Source organism: Crocuta crocuta, unplaced genomic scaffold (genome assembly GCF_008692635.1).
Source record: "Crocuta crocuta isolate KB4526 unplaced genomic scaffold, BGI_CrCroc_1.0 scaffold119, whole genome shotgun sequence".
Taxonomy (NCBI): Eukaryota; Metazoa; Chordata; class Mammalia; order Carnivora; family Hyaenidae; genus Crocuta; species Crocuta crocuta.
Window position 1 is genome coordinate 1338813 of NW_027551562.1, and position 23720 is coordinate 1362532.

The following is a 23720-nucleotide window of genomic DNA, read 5'->3' on the forward strand; positions in this document are numbered from 1 at the left end:
CCACCACTGCTACCTGCTGGTCGGCCCAATGTGTCAAACTCTGTACGTGAATCATCTCATTTTGTCCTCACAACAACTCATGAGAAAGATACTTTTATTATCCTTGCTTTACAGATGTGGAAACTGAGGCACAGAGAGACTAGAGAGCTGTGTCAAAGGCACAAAATGAGGCACAAAATGGCAGCACCTGCATGCAAGCCCGGGTGTCTGGGTCCCTGTAGTGAGTGAGTTCTCCACACCAGGCTCTGTGCTACGTGGCCTGATTTAGGTTCCTTCTTTCCTTGGGGACAGAGGATCACCAGGACTGCCTCACATGTCACGTCTTTGTATACTCTATTGCGGAATATCACACACTACTCACTCATGCATCTGGTGAACTGTTATTTAGCAAGCACGTACTAGCAGATGAATGAGTGGTGGGCCTTTTGCTGGGACTTTCACTGGGCAAAGCAGGGGATAATCTTCACTTCTGCCTCCCCCATGCTCGCAGTCTAGTTGGCTGAGAGGCTGAACACTGCTGCAATAAAATATTAACAGCAGTATAATAAACATCAGCACAGGGCACCACCTGGCTCTCTCCTGTTCCAAAGAGATGCCAAGATAACAGACGTGAAAGATGAGATGCTTCGAGCTGTTGGAAGGTCAAAACTCCCAGCTCCAGAGCTTAGCTCTTCCTGTCTTGAGCTTCATATAACGGAATCACATGTTCTCCTTTGTGTCTGACTTCCCTCACTCTACATCCAGAAGAATGGGTCACTTGTGATCTCCTGTGACCTTCTGGCAGCCACTGAAGGGAGTCATCCACTACTCCTCCTTGGAACATTTTCTAGATCCGGTCCGTGCACCTTGCTTTTCTGATTTGTTGTTGTTGTTGGGCTGCTTTCATATTATTTTTATTTTTTTTTAACTTTTTAACATCTTCGCTGATTGTTTCTCCTTTATCCACCCCTTTAAACACTGGGGAACTCCAGAGCTCAGCACCACATTACTTCCCGTTTTCTTGTTTGCACTCCCCTCCTGGATCAACTCTTCTAGAGAAGTGGCTTTCTACACCGTACATACGCTGACCCACTCCAAAGACTGTAGTTAAATTTTAACCTGTCTGCTGGACTCTAAGCTCTATGTCCAAGTGCCCAAACTTGATACATCCACTTGAATGATCAATAGTAATCCAAATTTACTTGATCAGACATGTGGCCTGGCCCAGTTTCCCATCGTTCATCTCAATAAACACCATCTTCCAGGTATACGAACCTTTCTTCTCTTTGAACATGTCAAGCTTGTTCCCATCTTATGGCCTGTGTGTTAGGTATTCCTTCTGCCTGGAATGTTCTTCCCCCAGATCCTTGTTTCATTTGCCTTTTCCCATGGGCCTCAGTTCAAAGCCCCAATCTGGAGTAGTGCTCCCGAATCTCCTTGTTACCTCGTCTATCATCATGGCATTGCTCACAATGAGTAATTTCATGGTTATGCCTTTGTTCATTTGCTCACTGCGTATTTCTTCTCCTCTCCCCCTAAGTCCATAAGAGCAAGGATCTCAGTGGTATCGGGGGCACCTTCAGCAGTGTCAATTTACAACACAACAGACACACACACACATAGTGTCTGTGACACAGCAGGCACTCAGTAAATGTCAGCTGACTTACTTCATGAATGACTCACATTGGATCTTTCAGAGATACACAGGCTGAGGAATAGTGACTGATCGCAGGAAGGCAAGAGGGAACTAGATAGGTGAGTTTAGAACGATTAAGAACACAGTCTATAGTGAGAGACTGTCAAAAAGCCAATAGCCATCAGTGCCCTCATTTGAGAACAGCTGATCTGCACTGTAACTGTGTATTAACCAGCATGTTCAACTGCCTAGAACATTCTGATCTTCAACATTTTGGGAGAACAGAAATCCCAGTGTATATAGGTCAATATGGCTTTTCCATGGTATATGGTATCTGGTATACCTACACTCATATGGTATATAGGTCTTATGGTTTTGCATCATGTGTTTTATTAAACTTTATGTTCCTTTTGTCAACAAGGCTGGTATCAATTTGCAACACAACACACACACACACACATACAACTTGGGCTTTGATTCATTTGGCCTTGTCGGGACAAAACAACTAGCAAATTTGTAACAATGAAAGCAGAAATAAGGCAACCTAAAACTAAAATTTAAAAAACCCAAGATGTCTGTTTTGGAATGGCTTCCTGAGCCTTAAAAATGACATTTCTTAAATATATCAATGGAACCAAAATACTCTGATATTCTCTTAGGGATCCATTCATACTTGTAAACCTGTTCTGTAGTCAGAGGTGAACATGTTCTGTTCGTTGAAAATGAAAAATGTTTTCTCTGGTGGGCATTTAGGAAATCACAGGAAGGAGCTCCATATCCACCAGCCTGGTCTTCATGCTACCTGAGAGAAGGAAGAGATTTTGTTCTGATGTAACAGAAACTAGGTCTGAGTTCATTTTCTCACTGAGTGATCTTGCTGGAGTGTCCCTTTATCTGGAAAATGGAAATGAGAAGGAGCTCTCCATGGTACCGCAAGGGCCTCATGGAGTGACACCAGGGACTCTGATGTATGGTGGGCGTTCAACCGAGCCTCACCACCTCTCTCTCTCTCCTTTCCTCCCCCGCATTCCTTCCCTTCTACACTTGAACCTTCCAAAACAGACCAGAAAAGGAGGTCTTACTACAAACGTCTCATACTAGGATATGTAATATAAATAATATAACATTAGAACATCCACTTTCAACACGTGCCTTTTTTGATAAGCCGCAACTGTCTACAATAAACATTTCCCTGTGTGCTGTAAATCTGTAGGTGGGGAGAAAAATGAGGGATGTGGTTTCTGTCCAGTGTTCTGCAGAGCTTTGGCGAAGGGGAATCATGGACAGCCCTAACTAACTAAATGCGGTAGACTGTATGTAAATATGTGCATAATAATTCCCCCTGGGTGGCGCCCTCCTGTGTTGATTCTTGTCTTGGTTAAGTTACTTGCTTTGACCAATGGGACAACAGCATATATGGCACAAGCGAAGGTGTGAAATGTGCTTGTTCATGGGACTTCTATTCCCTCTTGCGGTGCTTGGACCCCCGAGACCACCACATGAATGCACCCGAGCCCCTCCTGGGAGGGTAAGAGACCATGTGGTAGAGAATTAGATGGTCTCTGGTTTGCCCAACTGCCGAATGTGTGCGGGAGGCTACCAGAGATCACCCAGCAGACATCAGTTCCACCCGGTAACTGGAGACATTCACCAGAGTCCAAAAGAACTCCCAGCCAACCCAGAGAATTGTCAGCTAAATAATGGTGATTATTTTAAGCCACTGCGTCTTGGGGTCATTATAAAGCAAAAGGTAAATAATACTCTAAGTTCACTGATGTGGAAAGACAAGGTGGTTGATTAGGATAAATGACTAGGAAAGGGATGGACATCTGAGCACCTGTGTGTGACAATTATCACACAATTTATTTTATTTGGTCCTTACAGCTAGCCAATGGAGCCAAGCCTATCTTACAGCCAAGAAAAATAAGAGAGATATTATATATTGTCCAAGGCCATACTACAAAGTGGGTCTTATTATCTCATTTTATAGATGAGTATATTGGCTCAGAAGTGAAAACATTTGCCCAAGAAATCATGAGTGGAAGACCCAGGCTAAAACTTTTGGTAAGTAAGGCACAAAATCCAGGGCTATTTTGAATACTCTTGACAATGTGTGTACACTGTGTGCTTCCAAAGCTGCCCCTCTGTCTGTAGATGAAGGTAGCACCATGTCCACCAAAGTACCATTCATTTTTCTGCTTCATTGTCCTTTGTTGGGCTCTCTACTTGCCCTTCTTCCTGTGCTTTATAGTCATCATGGAGGAGGGATGGACACCTTGCTCTCAGGACGCTGCCCCACGGGCTCCTGGATCCCAAGGCATCGGAATTACAAGCCAAAGTCTCCAGCCAGAGGGACTAGAGAGTCCACTGGGATGGGCATAAGAGGAGAATTGTGGGCATGGTGGCCTTTACCCACAACCTGGAGTGCAGCATTTTTTTGTTTATTTATTTATTTATTTTGAGAGAGAGAGAGAGAGAGAGAGAGCGAGCAGGGGAGGGGCAGAGAGAGAAGGAGAGAGAGGATCCCAAGCAGGCTCCGTACTGCCAGTGCAGAGCCTGATGTGGGGCTCTATCTCACGAACCATGAGATCATGACCTGAGCCAAAACCAAGAGCTGAATGCCTAACTGACAGAGCCGCCCAGGCGCCCCCAAGGCAGCATTTTCTAAACTGGAGTTTGTGACACAATCGTGGGCCTGAAATCAAGTGGATCAGACACAGCCGGGAAGTGTGGTTTCGTGGATACTTTCTCTGGTTTACACCTATGCCTTTGTAGGTACGAGATCAGCAAGTAAAATGAGCTTCATACTGCGAGTTGCCATCCGAGCGTGGAAAAGCCCCGGAAATTCCTTTCTGAATTAAAGAGGCTGGAGAGTTAATTCCTGCATCTCCCTAAATCCTGCAGCTCTGGCACAATTTGGATTTTGCAAATTAGACGCATTCCTGCAAGATCTAGAATGTGGAGGGGAGCGAGAGGCTATTTTTCAGCTACTTCTGCTTTTTGCTGCTGCCCATCCTGGTCATGGAGATCCTGGAGGTTTAAATGGCAGGCTTCTAGTGTCCAGTCACAAGATTTGTGGCGGTCCAGGGGCGCCTGGGTGGCTTAGTTGGTTAAGCGTCCGACTTTCGCTTAGGTCATGATCTCGCGGTTCATGGGTTCGAGCCCCGCGTCGGGCTCTGTGCTGACTGCCAGCTCAGAGCCTGGAGCCTATTTCAGAGTCTGTGTCTCCCTCTCTCTCTGACCCTTCCCTGCTCACGCTGTCTTTCTCTCTCTTAGAAATAAATAAAAATTAAAAAAAAAAAAAAAGATTTGTGGCAGTCCAGAAGGCGGCCACTGTCCGCATTTTGCCAGGGAAGACCCAGGAGGTGGCGGGCTCTGGAGCTACCAGCTGTGGCAGCGGCACAGCTAACACTGTGACTGTGAGGCTGGCCCACAACGTCTCCACGAGGAGCACTGGGGTCCCAAGAGAGGATTTAACCCTCCTACAAGGCCAACGGACAAGAAAAGTCCTCTGGTTTAATTGCAGCAGGGGACAGGGGAACAGGAAGGCATTTTATAACCTCATCAATACTCAAAAAATCCTTTCTAAGAGTCATTGGGCCAGGAGAAATTCCATATGCCCTGGGAATCCTCCTGACCACACGTTTGCAAACGTCACACCACACATCCATCTACTGTTCTGTTACACACCAAAAAAGCATGCATATTTGGCTCTATCGAGCTATTCAATTCAATTTCCTTTGATAAACGGTAATCAGGGCTGGCACATGCCAGGCTTGGAGTGTGTTCCTGGGGGCTGAATCAGACTCCAGCCCCAAACACACAGCCTGTGGGAAATCCAAGATACAGGGACATCCCGATGGCTTGATTCAATAAACTCAGTCACTGAAACCAGAAGCCCTCACTCTGGGGACAGTAGCCATGGTCTGGAAACTGAGAAGAAAGGATCTGTGGGGCTTGTTCTTCAGGCACCCCACAAACATTTATTCCAAACAAATCTCACAACAGTCAGTGAGGTATGTCGGAGTATTCCAATTCCAGTATTTCCTTATCTGTGATAAGGAAACTGAGGCACAGCAGGTGACATTCTTCGCCCAAGTTTTCACAGCTACTGAGGTGCAAAGCTGGGATTCAAACCCGGGTCCATCTGACTCTACCGTCCAGGCAGCAATTAAGTTGCTTATAATCACAGTCAGGATTTTTTCAGAAAGAAATTTCCCATTGAAAGTCTAACAAAGGGAAAAATCAGAAGTCATGGATAGACTTGCCTTTGGTGGGCTCTCAGCTATATTCTCCTCCATTCTGATCAATTCCTGTCCTACCACGGTAACTTCAAAACGTGCTGTAACAACATGCTATCGTTGGTGATGAGAAGCTATGTTATAAAGGCTACCAACTATTGCTTCAATACACCAAAAGGGCACACATGTTTTGGACAACTGCAAATCTTGGTGTAGAAAAGACCTCCACGTTATTAGGTTCCCCGCCACCCATAAATATTTGAACAGACTCAGCAGAACATGTACATTTTCAAATTGGTTTCCGTGTCTGAGGACAGTAACCACTTGGGTGTTTACAAGGGAAAGGCTTAGGTCCTGAAAGTCGAGTGGAGAAAGAGAACATTCCATCCATTCCAAGGGGGCAGGGGCAGTGGTCTGATCCAGGTTCATGGGTCGTCAGACTTCGATACTTCAGAGGGATCCTATTTTTATTTTATTTTATTTTATGCTTATTTTTGAGAGAGATAGACACGGTGGGAGCAGGGGAGGGGCAGACAGAGAGGGAGACACAGAATCCCAAGCAGGCTCCAGGCTCTGATGCGGGGCTTGAACTCACGAACCGTTAGATCATGACCTGGGCCAAAGTCGGGTGCTTAACCGACTGAGCCACCCAGGTGCCCCTGGAAGGATCCTCTTTAAGAAAAAGATTACAAATAGTAAGTAGACACACGCCATGACCCTTTGGAGGGCCTCGGAAGGACCTTTTAAGTGAAAGGTCCTGAAGCTTAATTTTCATTAGCTTCACTATAGCGAGCAAACTATCTTTCATTCTGAGTTGGTCAACTTCTATTATTGTAAATGCTGGAGGATGCACGTGGACAGATAAAACAAATTACTGCCTAGTTCAAGTCTTAATGGGCAGCTGTTCGTACAGATACCTATTTATATAACTGTCGTAATCCATGCTTCCTGGGCTATTTGAACACTCCTCCCAACACGGTGAGTTCTTTTCTTTTTTCCCCAGAAATCATTCATTCATTCATTCAATAAATCTGTTTCAAAGTCTGGGAGACATGATGAAAAGACTAATCAGATCCCTGCTTTGACCAAATTACATAGTATCTGCAAAGCAAGTAAGCATAGGTATTCACAGTGTAATTTCAGGTAGTTTTAACTTCTACCGAGAAAACTGGGTGGCGTGATAGAACTTACCTGTGTGCAGGGAGCATGGAGGAGGTCAGGGTCACTTGGGGAAGGCATCGTAATTAAGGATATGTTTGTGCCCAAGCCCAAACGATAAGAATGCAACACCGGGAATTCTTAGTTTCTTATTCAATGGTTATGATTCTGGGGTCTATTTAATTAGTAATTTACAAGTTTTATAACACTCATTCATGAAAATTTGTTAAAGTATTGACTATGTTTTACCTGATATCAAGCAGAACTTTTCACAATTATTCAAGAACATCCTATGTCCAATCTCACGGTTCATGGGTTCAAGCCCTGCACCAGGCTCTGTGCTCAGAACCTGGAGCCTGCTTCGGATTCTATGTGTCTCCCTCTCTCCATCCCTCACCCACTTGTGCTGGGTCTCTGTCTCTCAAAATAAATAAATGTTAAAAAAAAAAGAACATCATATGTCAATGGTGATTGGAGGTTAAAAGATTGATTAAAACTTAAAGAAGGAGCTCCTTCCAGGCACCATTATCAGGAGATTATCTATCTGCCTCCAATATAACATTTAAAAAATTTAAAAATAATCACTTACATCTGAAGTGTGGTTACAGTTAAAAGATTACCTTCTTGTTTACTAGCTCATTTAATGGGCACAAGAATCCTACGAGGTAGGAATTATTAAAACAATTTTACAGGTGAAGAAACTGCGGCTCAGAAAAGTAACTGGCTTGAGGCCAACCTCTGTATTAATAAAGGACAGCAAGCTGCAAATCTCACTTCTGTTACATCTAAAACAGCAGGGCTGTCAATGCCGCTCCAAAAAAGAAACTGAGTCAGAGGCCAGAAGGCATGGCAGAGACAAGATGGCGGTGGCCCTTCAGCTGCTACCTGCATGAACAGTCTGGAGAAACTGTTCAGGTCAGGTGTGGGCCTGTGGTCCCCGTGACCCCCTCCTCCAAGCCTATAAAACCAACTGGCTGTTGATCTGAATTGTCACTTTTCATTCCGGTGTTCAATGATGAGCTGATGTCAATTTTCTGCTTGTGAAGAGAATGATTAAACACTTCTCATTTATATTTGAAAAAACAGGAAGTATCATAATCAGCAGAGTTTACCTGGAAAATACATGTAACGTTCCCTCTAACTCTGGGCAAACACAAGATACTCCTTAAACAGAAGGTGGAATTCAATTGCCTCTGATTTCCCCATCTTTTCATACTGCAAACATCTCAGTCTGGTTCTCTCTCTACTTATTTAAAATCAATTCAGCCTCAGGGCACCTGGGTGGCTCAGTCGGTTAAGTGTCTGACTTTTGGTTTCGGCTCAGTGGGATAGAGCCCTGCATCAGGGTCTGCGCTGAGTGTGAAGCGTGAGATTCTCTCTCTCTCCTTCTCCCAAAATAAATAAAATGAAAAAAATTTTAAATCAATTCAGCCTCTGGTAGTCTGAAGATTTTGTCTTCTATACAAGGTAGTACTTTATGATTAAAACAAAATGTTTTAGAAAGAGTAACAATTATGGAATGCCTGGGGGGCTCAGTCTATTACATGTTTGATTTCAGCTTAGGTCATTATTTCCCTGTTCGTGGGTTCGATCCCCACTTGGGGCTCTGTGCTGACAGCTCAGAGCCTGGAGCCTGCTTCAGATTCTGTGTCTCCCTCTCTCTCTGCCCCTCCCCCACTCACACTTTGTCTCTCTCAAGAATAAACATAAAAAAAATTTAAAAAGGAAGAGTAACAATTACAATGATGACCCCACCGCCAACAAGAGATCTTACTCGGCACTTAACTATGTGTCTAACTCTGTACATGTTTCGTCTCATTTCATCCTTCCTCACAGCAACTCGCAAGATAGGTACATTTCTTACTGCTTTTTCACAAATGTGGAAACTGAGGCTTAGCAAGGTCAGATAGTTGTCCCAAGGGCAAAAGCATCTGAATGCAAACCCAGGTGTCTTGGTCCATGAGTGAGTGAGTTCGACACACCAGACTCTGTGCTATGGAACCTAATTTAGGGTTCATCCTTTCCTTGGGTGCCATGGACCACATGGGGCTGCCTCTCACATCACAAGCTTTTCCACCTCTTTGTATAATCTGCTGTGGAATATCATCCGCTACTCATATGCACATGCGATGCGGTATGTGTATGTAAGGAAGGAGTTAATGGCAGGCACTGTGGTTTGTGCTGAGCAAGTCAGGGGATGAACTTCACATCTGCCGTCCCTGTGCTTGAGTGTACTTGACTGAGAGACTGAAGGCAACAGCAATACAATATTAATGGCATTATGATAAAGGCTGGCCCAGGGCTCCACCTGTCTTCTGTGTGTTTCAAAGAGATATCAGGAGAATAGATATGAGGAATGAAATGTTTTGAGCTTTTGGAGAGTTAAGAGGTATAAGATGAAGTATTTGTATTCCTGCGATTAACAGACAAAAGAGGTGGTTTCCACCAAGTTAAACCGCAGACTCTTGGACAGTAAGGAAAGGGGAAGAGGAGCTGATGGAGAAGACAGTTGAACAGGAAACACTCAATTGTAAATGAAATCCTCTGCAGAATTTATCATCCAACTGATTGAGAAAGAAAGGGAAATTATTCCTCCATATTTTTCAGTGATACTCAAATTTGGGGGAAGGGCTTCACAGGAAATGCCTCTTCATTTAGTCATTGTTTTATTTATTTGATATACCACTACTATGTGTTTAAAACCAGGCTAGATCTTAGGAGGGAAAACCTGAGTCCTCCATTGAGCAAAAAACTTGAATTCTAGTGAAAAGATAGAAGCCTCATGTAACTATAAGATAATTTGGAAAGTACGGAGCTTACCAAACGCTAGTTAATGATGAGAAATTCTATCTAAAAAAAATTTCCTCTTGTTTAATTCCTGGCACCTAACTCAGCACTTGGTCTACATTCCCTAATGCACTAACTGATTGAATAATGATACCATACTTCTTACTATTAGGACAAGCTTTAAAGGGGGCTCTGAGAAAAGAGTCAATTAATATGGAAGTTTATCTGGATTTTAAGGACTTAGTGGAGTCTTAAATAATAAAGAAATCAACCAAATGTACTGGAGGGCCCCTGGATCAATCTGTGCCTGCAGCCTGTAGAGAATGGAACTCAGGCAAGTTAAGCTGGGCCTGAGAAAGACTACACACCTTGGAAAATGACCTTCTGAGGTCACGATCAGTTTGATGCACACGGCGGGTAGGTAAGCCTAAAGCTGGGGCCTTTAGAATAGTTGGGAGGGCCCAGGATGCTTTTGCTGTGAGAAAGCAAAGAAACTTTCCAGAAACCCTACACTCTCCTTGGCCCGGCCAGGCTCTCCCAATTGACAGCAAGAGTCTTCATGGAGTTTTCACTAGAAGCTGGTGGCTTCTCAGGCTGCTGTGTCTTCTCTCTGAGTAGCTTCACTCTATTTTTTCCCTACATTAAGAAAACTCATCTGATGTCCCGCATCTGTCCACGTATTCTCATAGGTCATGTCCCAGTCCTGCTGTGGTGAATGCACACTGGTCCAAGATATTCAGTAAGGAGGCTGCGTTATGCTTTTGATTGCCAAGACCAATGCGAGTTGGGTGTCCTGTCATTCCACACTGAAAGTCTCCTGTGAGGAAGAGAGGGCCAGGGCTGTCCTGACCAAGGAGGCAGTGTGCGTTGAGGTTTGTGAGCTGCGCGGCAGGTTGATGAGATTTTATTAATTCACAAAGCACAATAGTTGGTATATGGGCTCTGGAGCATGCCTGTCGAGGTCCAAATACCAGCTCTGGAACATACTACCTACTACGTAACTTCTCTGTCTATGACTTTCCTCATCTATAAAATGGAGGTCAAAATACCACCCACCTCAGAGGGTTGCACTGATAACTAAGTAAAATAATACAGTTGACCTTTTGAAAAATTTTTAAAAATATATATTTATTTTTGAAAGAGAGAGAGAACGGGGAAGGGGCAGAGAGAGAGGGAGATGCAGAATCCAAAACAGGCTGCAGGCTCTGAGCTGTCAGCACAGAGCCTGATGCGAGGTTTGAACTCTCTCAACCTGAGCCGAAGTCAAATGCTTCACCAACTGAGCCTCCCAGGCGGCTCACAGTTGACCTTTTAACAACATGAGGGTTGGGGCATCAATCCCTCAGCAGCTGAAAATCTATGTGTAACTTTTGACCTCCAAAAACTTAACTTAGTATCAAAGCCTACATTGACTAGAAGCCTTACGGATAACACAGTCCATTAGCATGCATTTTGTATGTTATATGTATTATATGCTGTATTCCTACAATAAAGGAACTCAGAGAAAAGAAAATGTTATTAAGAAAATCATAAGGAAGGGAAAATGCATTTACAGAACTGTACTGTACTTATGGGAAAAAATCTGTGTAAAGGTAAACCCACCTGTGTTGTTCAAGGGCCACCTGTATATATAAAGAGCACTGGGGCACCTGGGTGGCTCAGTTGGTTAAGCCTCTGACTTTGGCTCAGGTCATGATCTTGCAGGTCATGAGTTTGAGCCCCGTGTCAGGTTCTGTGCTGACAGCTCAGAGCCTGGAACCTGCTTGAGATTCTGTGGCCCTCCCCTGCTCGTGCTCAATCTCTCTCTCTTCCAAAATAATAAACATTAAATTTTTCTTTTTTTAAAAAAGAGCTTTGTAATACAGCATCTAGCACCCAGTAAGTGCTATATAAGGGCTAGTTGTTGCTAATTCCATCCAGGAAATGTTTGGGGTGGACAGAGGGGTAAGAAATGGAGGGGATTCTAAGAGCAGTGGAATTTTGCCCTGGCTTCTTAATCACAACACCGGGTGGCTTAAAACAGTAGCCATTTATTCTCTCCCAGTTCTGGAGGTCAGGAGTCTGGAATCAAGGTGTGGGCAGGTTGGTTGCTCCGAGGGGCCCTCAGGGAGAAACTGCCCCGGGCCCCTCTCCTAGGTTCCGGGGCCCACCAACAAACAGTCTTGGTGTTCCTTGGCTTATGGATTTCTCCAATGTCAACTCCGAATGGAGCCTTCTATCTGTCCCCTCCAATCTCTGCCTCGTTCTGCACACAGCACTTGGCCCTGGGGTCTCTCCTCTCTGTCTCTGTGTTTCTTCTTGCCTGGAGGCTAGACTTCTTGGCCTGTCTCAACTTTGTAGGCTCTGATCACTAATCAACAGCAGTTTCAAAACGTTTTATTTATTTTTTATTTTTTTAAATGGTTTTTATTTACTTCTGAGAAAGAGAAAGAGAGACAGCGTGAGCAGGAGAGGGTCAGAGAGAGAGGGAGACACAGAATCTGAAGCAGGCTCCAGGCTCTGAGCTAGCTGTAAGCACAGAGCCCGACGTGGGGCACGAACCCACAAACTGTGAGGTCATGACCTGAGCTGAAGTCGGACACTTAACCGACTGAGCCACCCAGGCGCCCCATCAAAATGTTTTAAAAGGTCAGTTTGGATTCTTTTGATTTTTTAGAAATAATTTTTAAAATGTCATTGCATTACACTTAACTGATGGAGGGAGGCTTCCCGCAGACCAACTACTCATAGCTAGCTGGCCCCCGGCTAGTCTACCACGCGTGCCTGGCCCTCAGTTATGTCCTGTCTCCATAGACAGACAGTCATGTTTGTTCCCATCCATTTACCTTAGTTGCTTTTGCTATTGCCATCACCCAATGTAATCGGGTGTAAACAACAAACTATGAATGTGGAAGGAAAGCAAACATTTGTTTCTATGAAAATAAGTCGAACGCTTAAGAATCACTTAGCTTCCTTTCACAGTATCACAAACAAAAAATAAGGAAACACATATATTCCTTCTAAAGTATTGCTCTCAACTTAGGCGTGGGCAAGATATTTGCAAAAGACTCGAAACAAACCCACAGAAAATTCTAGAATGGTTCTGTACTCAGACTGCACTAAAAGTATTTTTTGTTTTTTAACAGAGAGAGAGAGAGAGAGAGCACAAGTTATAGAGGGAAAGAGAAAGAATCACAAGCAGGCTCTCTCCTGCTTGTGCTCTCTCTCCCTCTGTCTCTAAAAAATAAAAATGTAATGTGTGTGTGTGTGTGTGTATAAAATTCTCGGGGCGCCTGGGTGGCTCAGTGGGTTAAGTGTCCGACTTTGGCTCAGTTCATGATCTCAGGGTTCGTGGGTTCGAGCCCCACATCGGGCTCTGTGCTGACAGCCAGCTTGGAGCCTGGAGCCTGCTTCAGATTCTGTGTGTGTCTCTCTCTCTGACCCTCCCCTGCTCACGCTGTTTCTTTCCCTCAGAAATAAACAAAACATTTTAAAAAATCAAATAAATAAAATTCCTTAGATTCTGTAGGGCACTAATAGGAATCAACTAACTCAGAACTAAGTAGGAAACCTAACTTTCTCACCCACACTATTGTCCAAACCACCAGCTTCCACCAATGTTGTCTAACAAAGATATTTAAGTTGAACAGAATAGCTTGAACACAGCTAAAACATCTGCTGCACTGAATACTAAGCTCCCTGCTGTATAACATCTGGCATCATCGGAAACTATCCCACTGCCCCAGAGCTTTGAAGACACCTCAAAATGCCATCGGCAGTTTTCGGCAATTCTCAAACTAAATGAAAAACAATTAATTCATTTTAATATTTAAAACAAACATGGGCCATTGGATCATTTGGGAGGAGAAGTGAGATCACAGTAACTACAATAAGTAGAATCCAACTCCCCAAAGAGAAATGTTCTAAAATTCAGCTTCTAGATGGAAAATTCCCCTAACAGGTTGTACAACACATGTGTTCAGCCTGTCCCAGTCTATTCCTGAATTAGGTAAGAGCCCTCCCCATGCCGTTTTTAATGGAGGTCACAAAAGGTCAGAGATCCCCTTACTTTTACATAGGAGAATTATTACAACATAACCTTCGTTACCTGAAGGGGGCCCAGGGGCCAAAGTTTGAATTCAGTATAAATCAGTGAAACAGACATTAATCTGAACAATCTTCTATTCCACCCATTGTGCTGGATGAACGTCAGAGAACTAGATGGATTAGAAAAAGCAGGCATCTTTAAGCAACCCCTTATTAGCCGTAGAGGACAAAAAGAAACGCAGACTAGTAAATGGCATCACGTGTGACAGGCTCTGTAACAGAGTTAACTTTAAGGTAGGCTGGATGCACTTCCACTCAACTTGGAAAGATGAAAGCAAACTTCTTGAAGGAAGGGATACTGGTGCAGAATTTTCCGGATGGAGACGTTAGGGGAGGGAGGTGGGCTGTCCAGGCTGAGAGAACTGAGCAGCACAGGGCAGTGGAACAGCAGTTCTGGGGTCCGATGGTCATCTTGAATTGTGAGAAAGAAGAGCCTGGGGAGAGACGATGGGGGCTGGAAGGTGGGCCATACGTGGGGGCTCGGATTCTATCTAGGAGGGAATGTGGTCACTGAAGGGCTTTCCTGCAGAGAAGAGTGACATCAATGTCACTATCGTCATAGCATCATCTTGATGTGGCTGGAGTACACCCTCTGCCTCAGGCTAAGAACTGTTCATCGTCAATCGGCACCAGAACCCTTGGAGGAAGGCAGGATCATCATGCTCATCTTCTACCCACAAAATCAAGGTCTCTAGGGGGAGGTAGAGTTTACCTAAGTATTCACAGTCAGGGAGCACAGAAAGTAGGACTGGAATCCAGATCTTTGAGACATTGAAGGTTTGGCTCTTACACACTAGCCTATCCTGGCTTTGAACCAGACCAGGCTTTTGGAAAGGGAAACAGATTGGGGAAACAGAATGGAGACCAAGAGACCCAGAGATGTTTATATCCGTCGCACTGGTGACAACTAGGGAGAAAATTGTCCTTTATTTACTTAAGTTTTAAACACTTTTTTAATGTTTATTTATTTTTTGAGACAGAGCTTGAAGGGGGAAGGGTCAGAGAGAGAGGGAGACACAGAATCTGAAGTAGGCTCCAGGCTCTGAGCTGTCAGCACAGAGCCTGATGTGGGGTTCGAACCCACAAACTGTGAGATCGTGACCTGAGCCAAAGGCATACACTTAACCGACTGAGTCACCAGGCATCCCTTATTTATTTATTCTTAAAGTTTATTTATTTATTTGAGAGAGAGGGGGAGAGAGTGTGTGAGTGGGGGAAGGGCAGAGAGAGAGAGAATCCTACATAGGTTCCACCCTGTCAGGGCAGAGACTTATGTGGGGCTCAACCTCACAAACCATGAGATCATGACTTGAGCGGAAATCGAGTTGGCTGCTTAACCAACAGAGCCACCCAGGTGCCCCCAAATTATTTTTTAAAACAGCAGTGCCCTTGCCTGCCCAAAGGAAAAAAAAATCAATATGTGCTCAACCTCTTGATACCAATCATCTAAATGAAACATGTCAACACTTGGACCTATTCACTAGTTTCTGCCTGACATTGTGCCAGCTGCTCTGGGAGGGAAAGATGGTACGAGCCACCTTAAAGAAGCTTTGTTAAAAATCTCATTTGTAGAGATTTTGAGCATGAGGTGTTAATGTTTGCTCATCTCCCCTGCCTGTTTGCTCTTGACCATAGAAGCTCCCATGTGACCTTAGGTTATCCAAGGAAACAGCCTCTTTCCCCAGACCTCATCTCATCATGCCAGGGGACCCATCGAGCAAGAGACACCAGGGCTCATGCACCACTGATCCCATAGCTGCTGCTTGGCAAGTTTTCTTGGGAAAATTTATTAGAAACCACGATTAAATGTTGACAATCCCAGTCACTTTATAACCATATAGTCCATGCTGGTTTTCAGGTACTGCTAGCTGGGCTCTATGGAGGAATGAGCCATGGGTCAGTTTTAAGGGGCTCACAGATACCCTACCAAACAAGCATGCAATGATCAAGGTTCAGCACGGCAGGTGTCATAAAGACGTGCAGTAGATCTTCTTCATTTGGGTATGCATAGCACATTGAGCAATGTCAGCACGTAGTCAACACTCACTAAATATATATTGAATGGACAAGTGAGTGGAGCAGGATGCCATTGAAGAAAGTATGTGACTTTGCTAGGGGGTGTCAGAGAAAACCTACCTCCACATGTTGCTGTCCTTTGTCACATCATATATATCCTGTCATCAGTATCTTTGCTAATTCTTTCTTGCCCCTCTTCCAATAATGAAAGTTCTACACATCCTCCAGGCCCAATCCAGTGGACAGACTGAGACTTGTTTGTCTCTGTAGCCCCACCATGAATGGATGAATGGATGGATGAGTGCGTAAGTGAGTAACGGGAGTAGGTCATCATGGGAGTGCTTCTAATTGACTGAATGAGTTGTGCTCTCCCTTCTTTCAGGGTGTTTGTGTTGACTGACCCTTACATGGCACTCTTCACCACATCTCCGCAAAGCTAAATCCTACTCACAGGTCAACTCAGGCATCATCTCTTGTAGGTAGCCCTCCATCAGCTTGCTTCTAGGTTTGGCTCATACATTAATGCCAACCTTTCCTGACCTGGTAAACTCTGTAAGACCAGGACCCAATTGCTAGTCATCATTATGTTCCCAACGTTCAGCAAGGTCCATGGTACATAATAGATGCTCAATGGACAAATAAATTCATGGTTCAACACATTAAGTCATTTAAAGATTCTCTTTGTATCCTACCATGAGACAAAGCCAGTTCTTGAAGAATCTCACAGAACTTGAACATTTCTGTGGAATAAGGCATCTTGATTCTCCATTTGTAAGTACAAAAAAGAAAGAAATTTAGTCTCCTTTGGGATCACTTCCCAAGGAAAAAGGATCTGCTGTCACTTGCGCTTTTTCAAGGTCGGTTGCATGGTATAGAATTTTTGACAGTTAGAGTATTATAATTAGTCCTGATAAGAGGTAAATGGGGTTGGATTTGTTAACGACACAAGCTATTTTACCCAAGATGGAGCGTAATGCTGAGTTCTGATCACTATAAACATTAGGCAAACCCACTGTCCTGATTTCCCTCCAAATGAGTAACTTTCACTTGGGGTTTCAATGGGGACAAGCCAATCCAGAATATGTTCTCACAGGAGGCCCTCCTGGGACTGAGCTGTGCTGGCAGACTCCTCTGAATCACCACGCATGATCATGCTAATAGAAACTCTTTACTGAGCTCCAAGGCTCAGTACTCAATACACAGTACTTCTCATCAAGCTGCCTCTTCATGAAGAGTGTTATAAGTCCCATGCCACAGACAGAGCAACCGAAGCTCAGAGCTGGCTCGAGCTCACTAAGATAGTAAGTCGTTCACCAAAGATATCGAGTCCTGAGCAGTCTCATTGGAAAGGCTTCCCTGCCTCTCGACCACTGAGGACATTCTCAGCGCCAATGGGGACCAGAAGCAGAGGCCGAATGGAAAGTAATGTTATCACTGAATCAAATAGAGTCAGCTAGCTTAGCTATTACCACCAGGGGGGGCGGGGGGGAGGGAGGGAATGGTCAATATACCGGAAACACATTAATATAATTGTGAGCTCAGGGCTGTAACAAACCTAAAGCATATTTTGCTGTGTATTTAGAACAAAGGATATTCCACTGAAAGACAGTCTTTTCTTATAAAGAGGCTGACTTAAATTTTGTATTGACTTAGACACATTGTCTCACTTGAGTTGAACCTAAAGCTGGAAAGGAAGCTATTGCCTCATGTTTAGATGAGGAATGAAGAAGGAGACTTCAGTGGCTTCAGGGGCTGACCCAGGTGGTAAGACAGCTGTGTATGAACCCCAGGGACTGTTCACTATATTCCAGCGGTCACTGTTTCTACCTCTGTCTACTATTCTTTCCTTCCCCCTTCCACCAACTTAAAAAAATAAAGGGTATAAAAGACAAAGGAAGGTCCCTCTACCATGTGAGATGCCTACATCACAATGACCCCAAGTCACCTATCCTGAAGGCTGGGACAAGGAAGGAAAGTCATACGGGTATGATAAAGCAGCTGTCTTCAGTGCCTCTTGTGCTTCATGAACATTCCGTAAAAGCCCGAGCTTCCCAGACAACTCGCCCACCATGGCAGGTCTAGTTGCAACAGGGCATCAAGAACAGCCGAATAAATTATTAATACAGCAGCCTTCTCTGCTTTGGCCTGCGACCCATGGAAAGAGTGATGGGCTAGGCGGGCAAGTCGTCTGTTTGCGGAAGAACACAACATATCGTCCCGGAAAGATACTCGTGTTTACTGCACAAGATGATTTCGAGTTATTGTTGTGCATTACTTTATAAGGACATTCAGGACCAGTATAATAAATGGATCATGAAGTCACCTAATTGCTCTAGACATCAAATGAGAAACTTCATAGTTCTGAGTCCTGTGAAGTCCACATAGGGTCTGGAAATTCGGTAGTTTCCCCCGTGCCCCTGGAAATGGCATACAGCAGTGGGGACTTGAGTTTTGGCTGGTTGTACCTACCTACCTGCCTCACTTATGATCACACAGACCTCCACTCACTTCAAAGATGCACGTGTTGCTGACGATCTGACCAAATTAAGATGAAGAAAATGTGGCACTTTTTTGGGTAGCCGCTCTCTTCATAACTTCTCAAACTATTGCATAAAACTTAATATAACACGTGTGTACCCATAGACATGACATTTTTGAAAGAGAGCCTAATGATAGAACTAATATATCAACTGCACACAGAATTCCCACGAGCCAATAAACTTAGATTATATGTGGATTCTATACCCAATTTTCCACACATTCCCCATTATTTCTCTTTGAAAATTGCTTCCAGAGGCAAAGATATGCACGGATTTTGAACAGTCTACGGATAATTTTCATGGGGCAAATCTTTATTTTTTGAAAGCAAATTTCATTTTGGGAAAACATATCATTCAGAGCCAAAGTTATTTTTTAAAATCCTTATAACATCCACTCAATCAGGATGTCCAAGGAACTGAATTTCAGTCTCTTCAAACTGGAAACTCAAGGCCCCAAACTCAACCCAACCTGCTTTGCCTACCGTATCCCCCATCCTGGGATTGCCGTCATGTCCCTGAGATGTGCTGTGGCAGTGATCTCCCCTGAAAATCAGGATGAGGCATTAGGAACCACACATATACCAGATTCTTCCATAAGCTTCCTACAATTTGAATTGGTAGGTCAGGAAAATACTTGAAATCACCATTCACAGTTTCAAGAAAGGAGGATCAAAAATGAGAATGTTAGTAGCACCTGGGTGGCTCAGTGGGTTAAGTGTCTGACTTTGGCTCAGGTCATGATCTCGCGGTCCGTGGGTTCGAGCCCCGTGTCGGGCTCTGTGCTGACAGCTCAGAGCCTGGAGCCAGTTTCAGATCCTGTGTCTCCCTCTCTCTCTGCCCCTCCCCCACTCTTGCTCTGTTTCTCTCTGTCTCAATAATCAAAGACATAAAAAACAATTCATGAGAATGTTAACGGTTCTTAGGAACCACGGCCTTGTTCACAAACACGGATGTCAGTCCAAGGGTCAGAAAAGTGCTCTGTGACAGCTCGCTGGATTTCTTGTAGACAGTGTTTAATCGAATGCGGGAAACAAGACCAAACCTGCTTTGAGCTAGAAGTCTAACATAACTATTTTAGACTTTGGAAGCCACGACATGGACTTTAAGAGGGCACTGGAAGTCGGGATTTGTTTGGGGAGCAAAAAAGCTCCGTGTAACTCAGACTGGCTGGGGGAGAAGTGGCGCACCGGGCCTTTCCAACTGGTACCTGTCTTTGGTTTTCCGTCTCCAGGCGTAGCCTGGCCTCCACACACCTCCGAGTCTCCAAGAACGCTTGGCGCTGGGCCCGGTCTGACAGGTAACTGATGAAGATTCCAGCCGTGTTCATACACATGAACAGCACCGCCTGGGCCACCACCTATAACACATTTGCAAGCACAGGCCGGTCAGAAGATTAAAACAAGAGCTGCTGGGAGACAGAGAGGAAAACATAAAGAAAAATTCCCGAGGTACTACTCTAAATGTCTGGTATCAGGCTAACAGGACCATGTCCTTCATTCACGTTTCGGGGGCAAATGTTCCCTCCCCCCAGGAGAGGCCGCCCTTGACCTTTCTATTCAATTTAAAGCTTCTGCTGCAAGTCTGGATTTGAACCTGAAGTGGAAACTTAAGGTAAGATTGGGGAGGGGGCGTCACTCTTCCTCACTCCGCCTCATTGTCTTCTTCACTAGCGGAAGTGGTTAGCATTTTAGAGGATTGGAGAAGCAGGTTGGAAGAAGGGAGAGGGACTCATAAGAAGTAGGAAAGGTTATTTATCAGTTGAATGGCGCTCGTCTATTTTCCCTTGGTGCTGCTAGGTAGAATCCAAGTCCTGTTTTTTCTAACTTAAAAAGAGATGTCATGTTCATTAACTGCTTTTAATCCCCGTGGCTATTATCCTATCCCTACACACCAAAGCCTCCTGGCTGGACTTTTAAATTAGGCTTCTTATTTTCACATGTTCCCCCTTTCAAACTACTCTCCAGTGAAGAAAAGCAGGGAGATTCTGGAAGGGAGTCAGTATTTGGAAGAAAGGAAGAGCCATGTGTGGATTTCTTGATTTTAATGGCTTTAGCCCAAGACAAGTCATGGCTGGTGACTACCCTACTTGGAGTATGGTAGCCAAAACTCCAACAGAAAACCTCAGTGGCCTTAAAAAGCAAAGAACAGAGTTCAAGGCAACTAGAGCTGCTAGAAAAAGAGGGTGAATCCCCAAAAGAAGGGAGCCAGTGTGGGGGAGCCTTAAATTCTTATATAAACTCTTCTCTGACCCACATAAGCACAGGAAAGACAGAAAATAATTAAGCTGATGGTAAAAGAATTTAACTGAGATTTGAATAGCCTTCCAAAAGACCAATACTGCCATTTGATTTGTACCAAGCTAATCACTTGCTTAAACAAAACGAAACAGAACAAAAAGCATTATTTCCTAAAGAACCTAAGAGACTCTACAATCTTAAACACACATCAATCAGTGTCCTGAACACAATGCAAAATGATGTGATATAGGAATAGATGTGAAAATATGACCCACTCTCAAGAGAAAAAACTGCAAAGAGATCTAGTCTGATGGCCTTGNATTAGCAGACAAAAATTCTAGTAGCTCTTAAAACTTTTCTCAATGATGTAAAGGTAAATATGCTAGAAATGAATGCAAAGAATCTCTTGGCAGAGAAATAGAACACACACACACACACACACACACCACACACACACACAAATGAAAATTCCAGAAGTGGAAAACACATTTAAAATCGAAACAGTCACTAGAGGATATTAACAGTATAATATAGATGACAGAAGAAAAAAACCACTAAACTTAAAGATAAATCAATAAACCAAGAATAATCTTGGCAACAGTCAGAGGAAAATGTTATAGACAGGGGACTTGCTCTCCAGTTCTGATAATGATTTTCAGGGTGGATAAAAAGAAATACATTTCCCAAATACACTGAAACAAAAAAGTTTGAAGGTCAAAGCAAAATAAAGCTGGGTTTGCTGTGTAAATAAAATGAAAGAGAACTGAAGAAAGAAAACATTACGAGGGATAAATAAGGTCACTATATAATGGTAAAAGCGTTAATTCACCAGCAAGATATAAAAATTATGAACTTGAACTCATTTAACAACATAGCTCAGAGTACACAAGGCAAGGTATGACAGAAGTCTGTGGCATTATTTACAAATCTACCATCACGCTGGTCTGCTGGACTTTTGTTCACATAACGTTTAAGCAGTTAAAAGATCAAACGGATTTTAAAAATCAGTAAGAGGGGCATCGGAGTGGCTCCGACAGTTAAGTCCAACTCTTGATTTTGCCTCAGGTCATTATCTCGTGGTGGCTAGATTAAGCCTCACGTCAGGCTCAGTGATGGGTGTGGAGCCGCTTAAGATTCTCCTTCTCCCTCTGCCCCTCCCCAGCTCTCTGTCTCTCTCTCAAAAATAAATAAATGAATAATTAATTAATTAATTAATTAAAATTTTAAAAAATCAGCAAGGACAGAGACGCTTCGAAAAGCTCATACAACCAGCAAACGTGAAATGGAACACTGTATATGCAACAACTAGATGGTACATCTACTTAGGTACATTTTGAATAATTATAAATCGGACTGTATGATAAAACCTCAATGTAGCTTCAATCAATTTCAAAGAACTAGTATCAGATAACTATAGTCACTAACTACAATAAAATCAATTTGCAAAAAATTTAAAAAGATAAATTAAGACAACATGATGTGCTTGGAAATTAAATATTTTTCTAAATAACTCATGGATCTAGGAATATATTATAATGGAAAATAAGAATAGCTAATGCATAATGAAAATACTACTGAACAAAATTTAGTAGTCCTCATAGAGGAATGTATAGTAATTAATGCTTTGTTTTTAAAAAGGCTAAAAATCCCTGTGTTAGCCATTCAGTGTAAGTACTTAGCAGAAAACAGAAAAGAATAAATCCAAAGTATGTGGAAAGAAAAAAAATAATAAAATAGGTGCAGAAATAAATAAAAAACAAATATACAATAAAGAGGATCAATGAAATCAAAAGTTCATTTTACAAAGAGACTAATCAGTAGGAATTCTTGCAAGCTTAATTTAAAAAAAGAAACAAGGTTCAAATAGGCAATATTAAGGATAGGAAATTGGACAAAGACATTGCAGAAATTAATAGGTAATAAAAATATGTTATGAAGTTCAATGTTAAAAAAATCTAAGATGGAATTGATGTACTCTCAAAATACATCTTTACCAGAACTGACTCAAGAAAAAAGAGGAAAAAAAATCAATAAATGAAGCCATAATTAAAAATCTTTTCACAAGGAAAGCAATGAGTCCAGATGCCATTATTGGAGTACTTTTACAAATAATCACGGAAGAAAGAATTTACATATTTCTTAATCTCTTCCAGAGAAAAGAAAATTGCAAACACCCTCACCTCAGTTTATAAGACTGGCAAAACCAGATACCAAAACCAGTGTGATTTGTGGATAAAGGTAAATAACTGGTAAATCTCACTCATGAATGTGGAGGGAAATACCTACATGTAATATTAGCAAATCAAATCCATCAATATATAGAAAAAATAATTCAAGTTGACTACACAGAATTTTCCCCAGGAATCTGATGATAGTTTAACATTATCAACTCAATTAATGTAATTCACATTTATAGCTTTTCAAAAACATATAATAAGGGGCCCCTGGGTGGCTCAGTAAGTTTAGCATTTGACTCTTGATCTCAGCTCAGGTCTTGATCTCAGGGTTGTGAGTTCAAGCCCTGTGTTGGGCTCCATGCTGGGCGTGGAGCCTACTTAACAAAAAGCAAACATATAGTCATTCCACTGAGGTGAAATGGCACTGATAAAATTCAGTATCTTTCCATTAAAAAAACCTGAAAAAATAAACTTTTTTATAAGGTTATTTATTTATTTTGAGAGAGAGAGCACAAGTAGTGGAGGGACAGAGAGAGAGGGAGAGGCAGAGAATCCCAAGCAGACTCCAATGCAGTGGATAGCTCTGGGGACAGAAACTGGAGCCTGAGTTTATAATATCTACATTGTATATTTTGTATATCTGCATGTAGTACCTATCGCAGCACATGGATTTTTAAATTGATAGATTGATAAATTTATTGCTTAAAAAAAGAAAAAAGCAAACTCCTCATCATGACAATAATGCCTGCTTGATCCTCTTCAAGTTCATTTCATACCTTTCCCCCCTTATTTTGTTCCAACCAATCTAGTTTCATTTCAGTTCCTCTGACAAGCCTGCCCCACTCAGAAGCCAATGTTAATGC

At 43.0% G+C, this 23720-nt stretch overlaps 1 protein-coding gene across 1 annotated transcript in view; it reads right to left on the bottom strand.

Moving 5' to 3' along the window:
• The window catches only part of ADCY8 (adenylate cyclase 8), a 222033-nt gene that overhangs the window by 157312 nt on the left and 41001 nt on the right, over nucleotides 1–23720 (bottom strand). The window contains exon 4 of the mRNA XM_077750010.1: nucleotides 19651–19800. Within this exon, the coding sequence (XP_077606136.1) occupies nucleotides 19651–19800 (150 nt within the window). The remainder of the gene's footprint in view (nucleotides 1–19650; nucleotides 19801–23720) is intronic.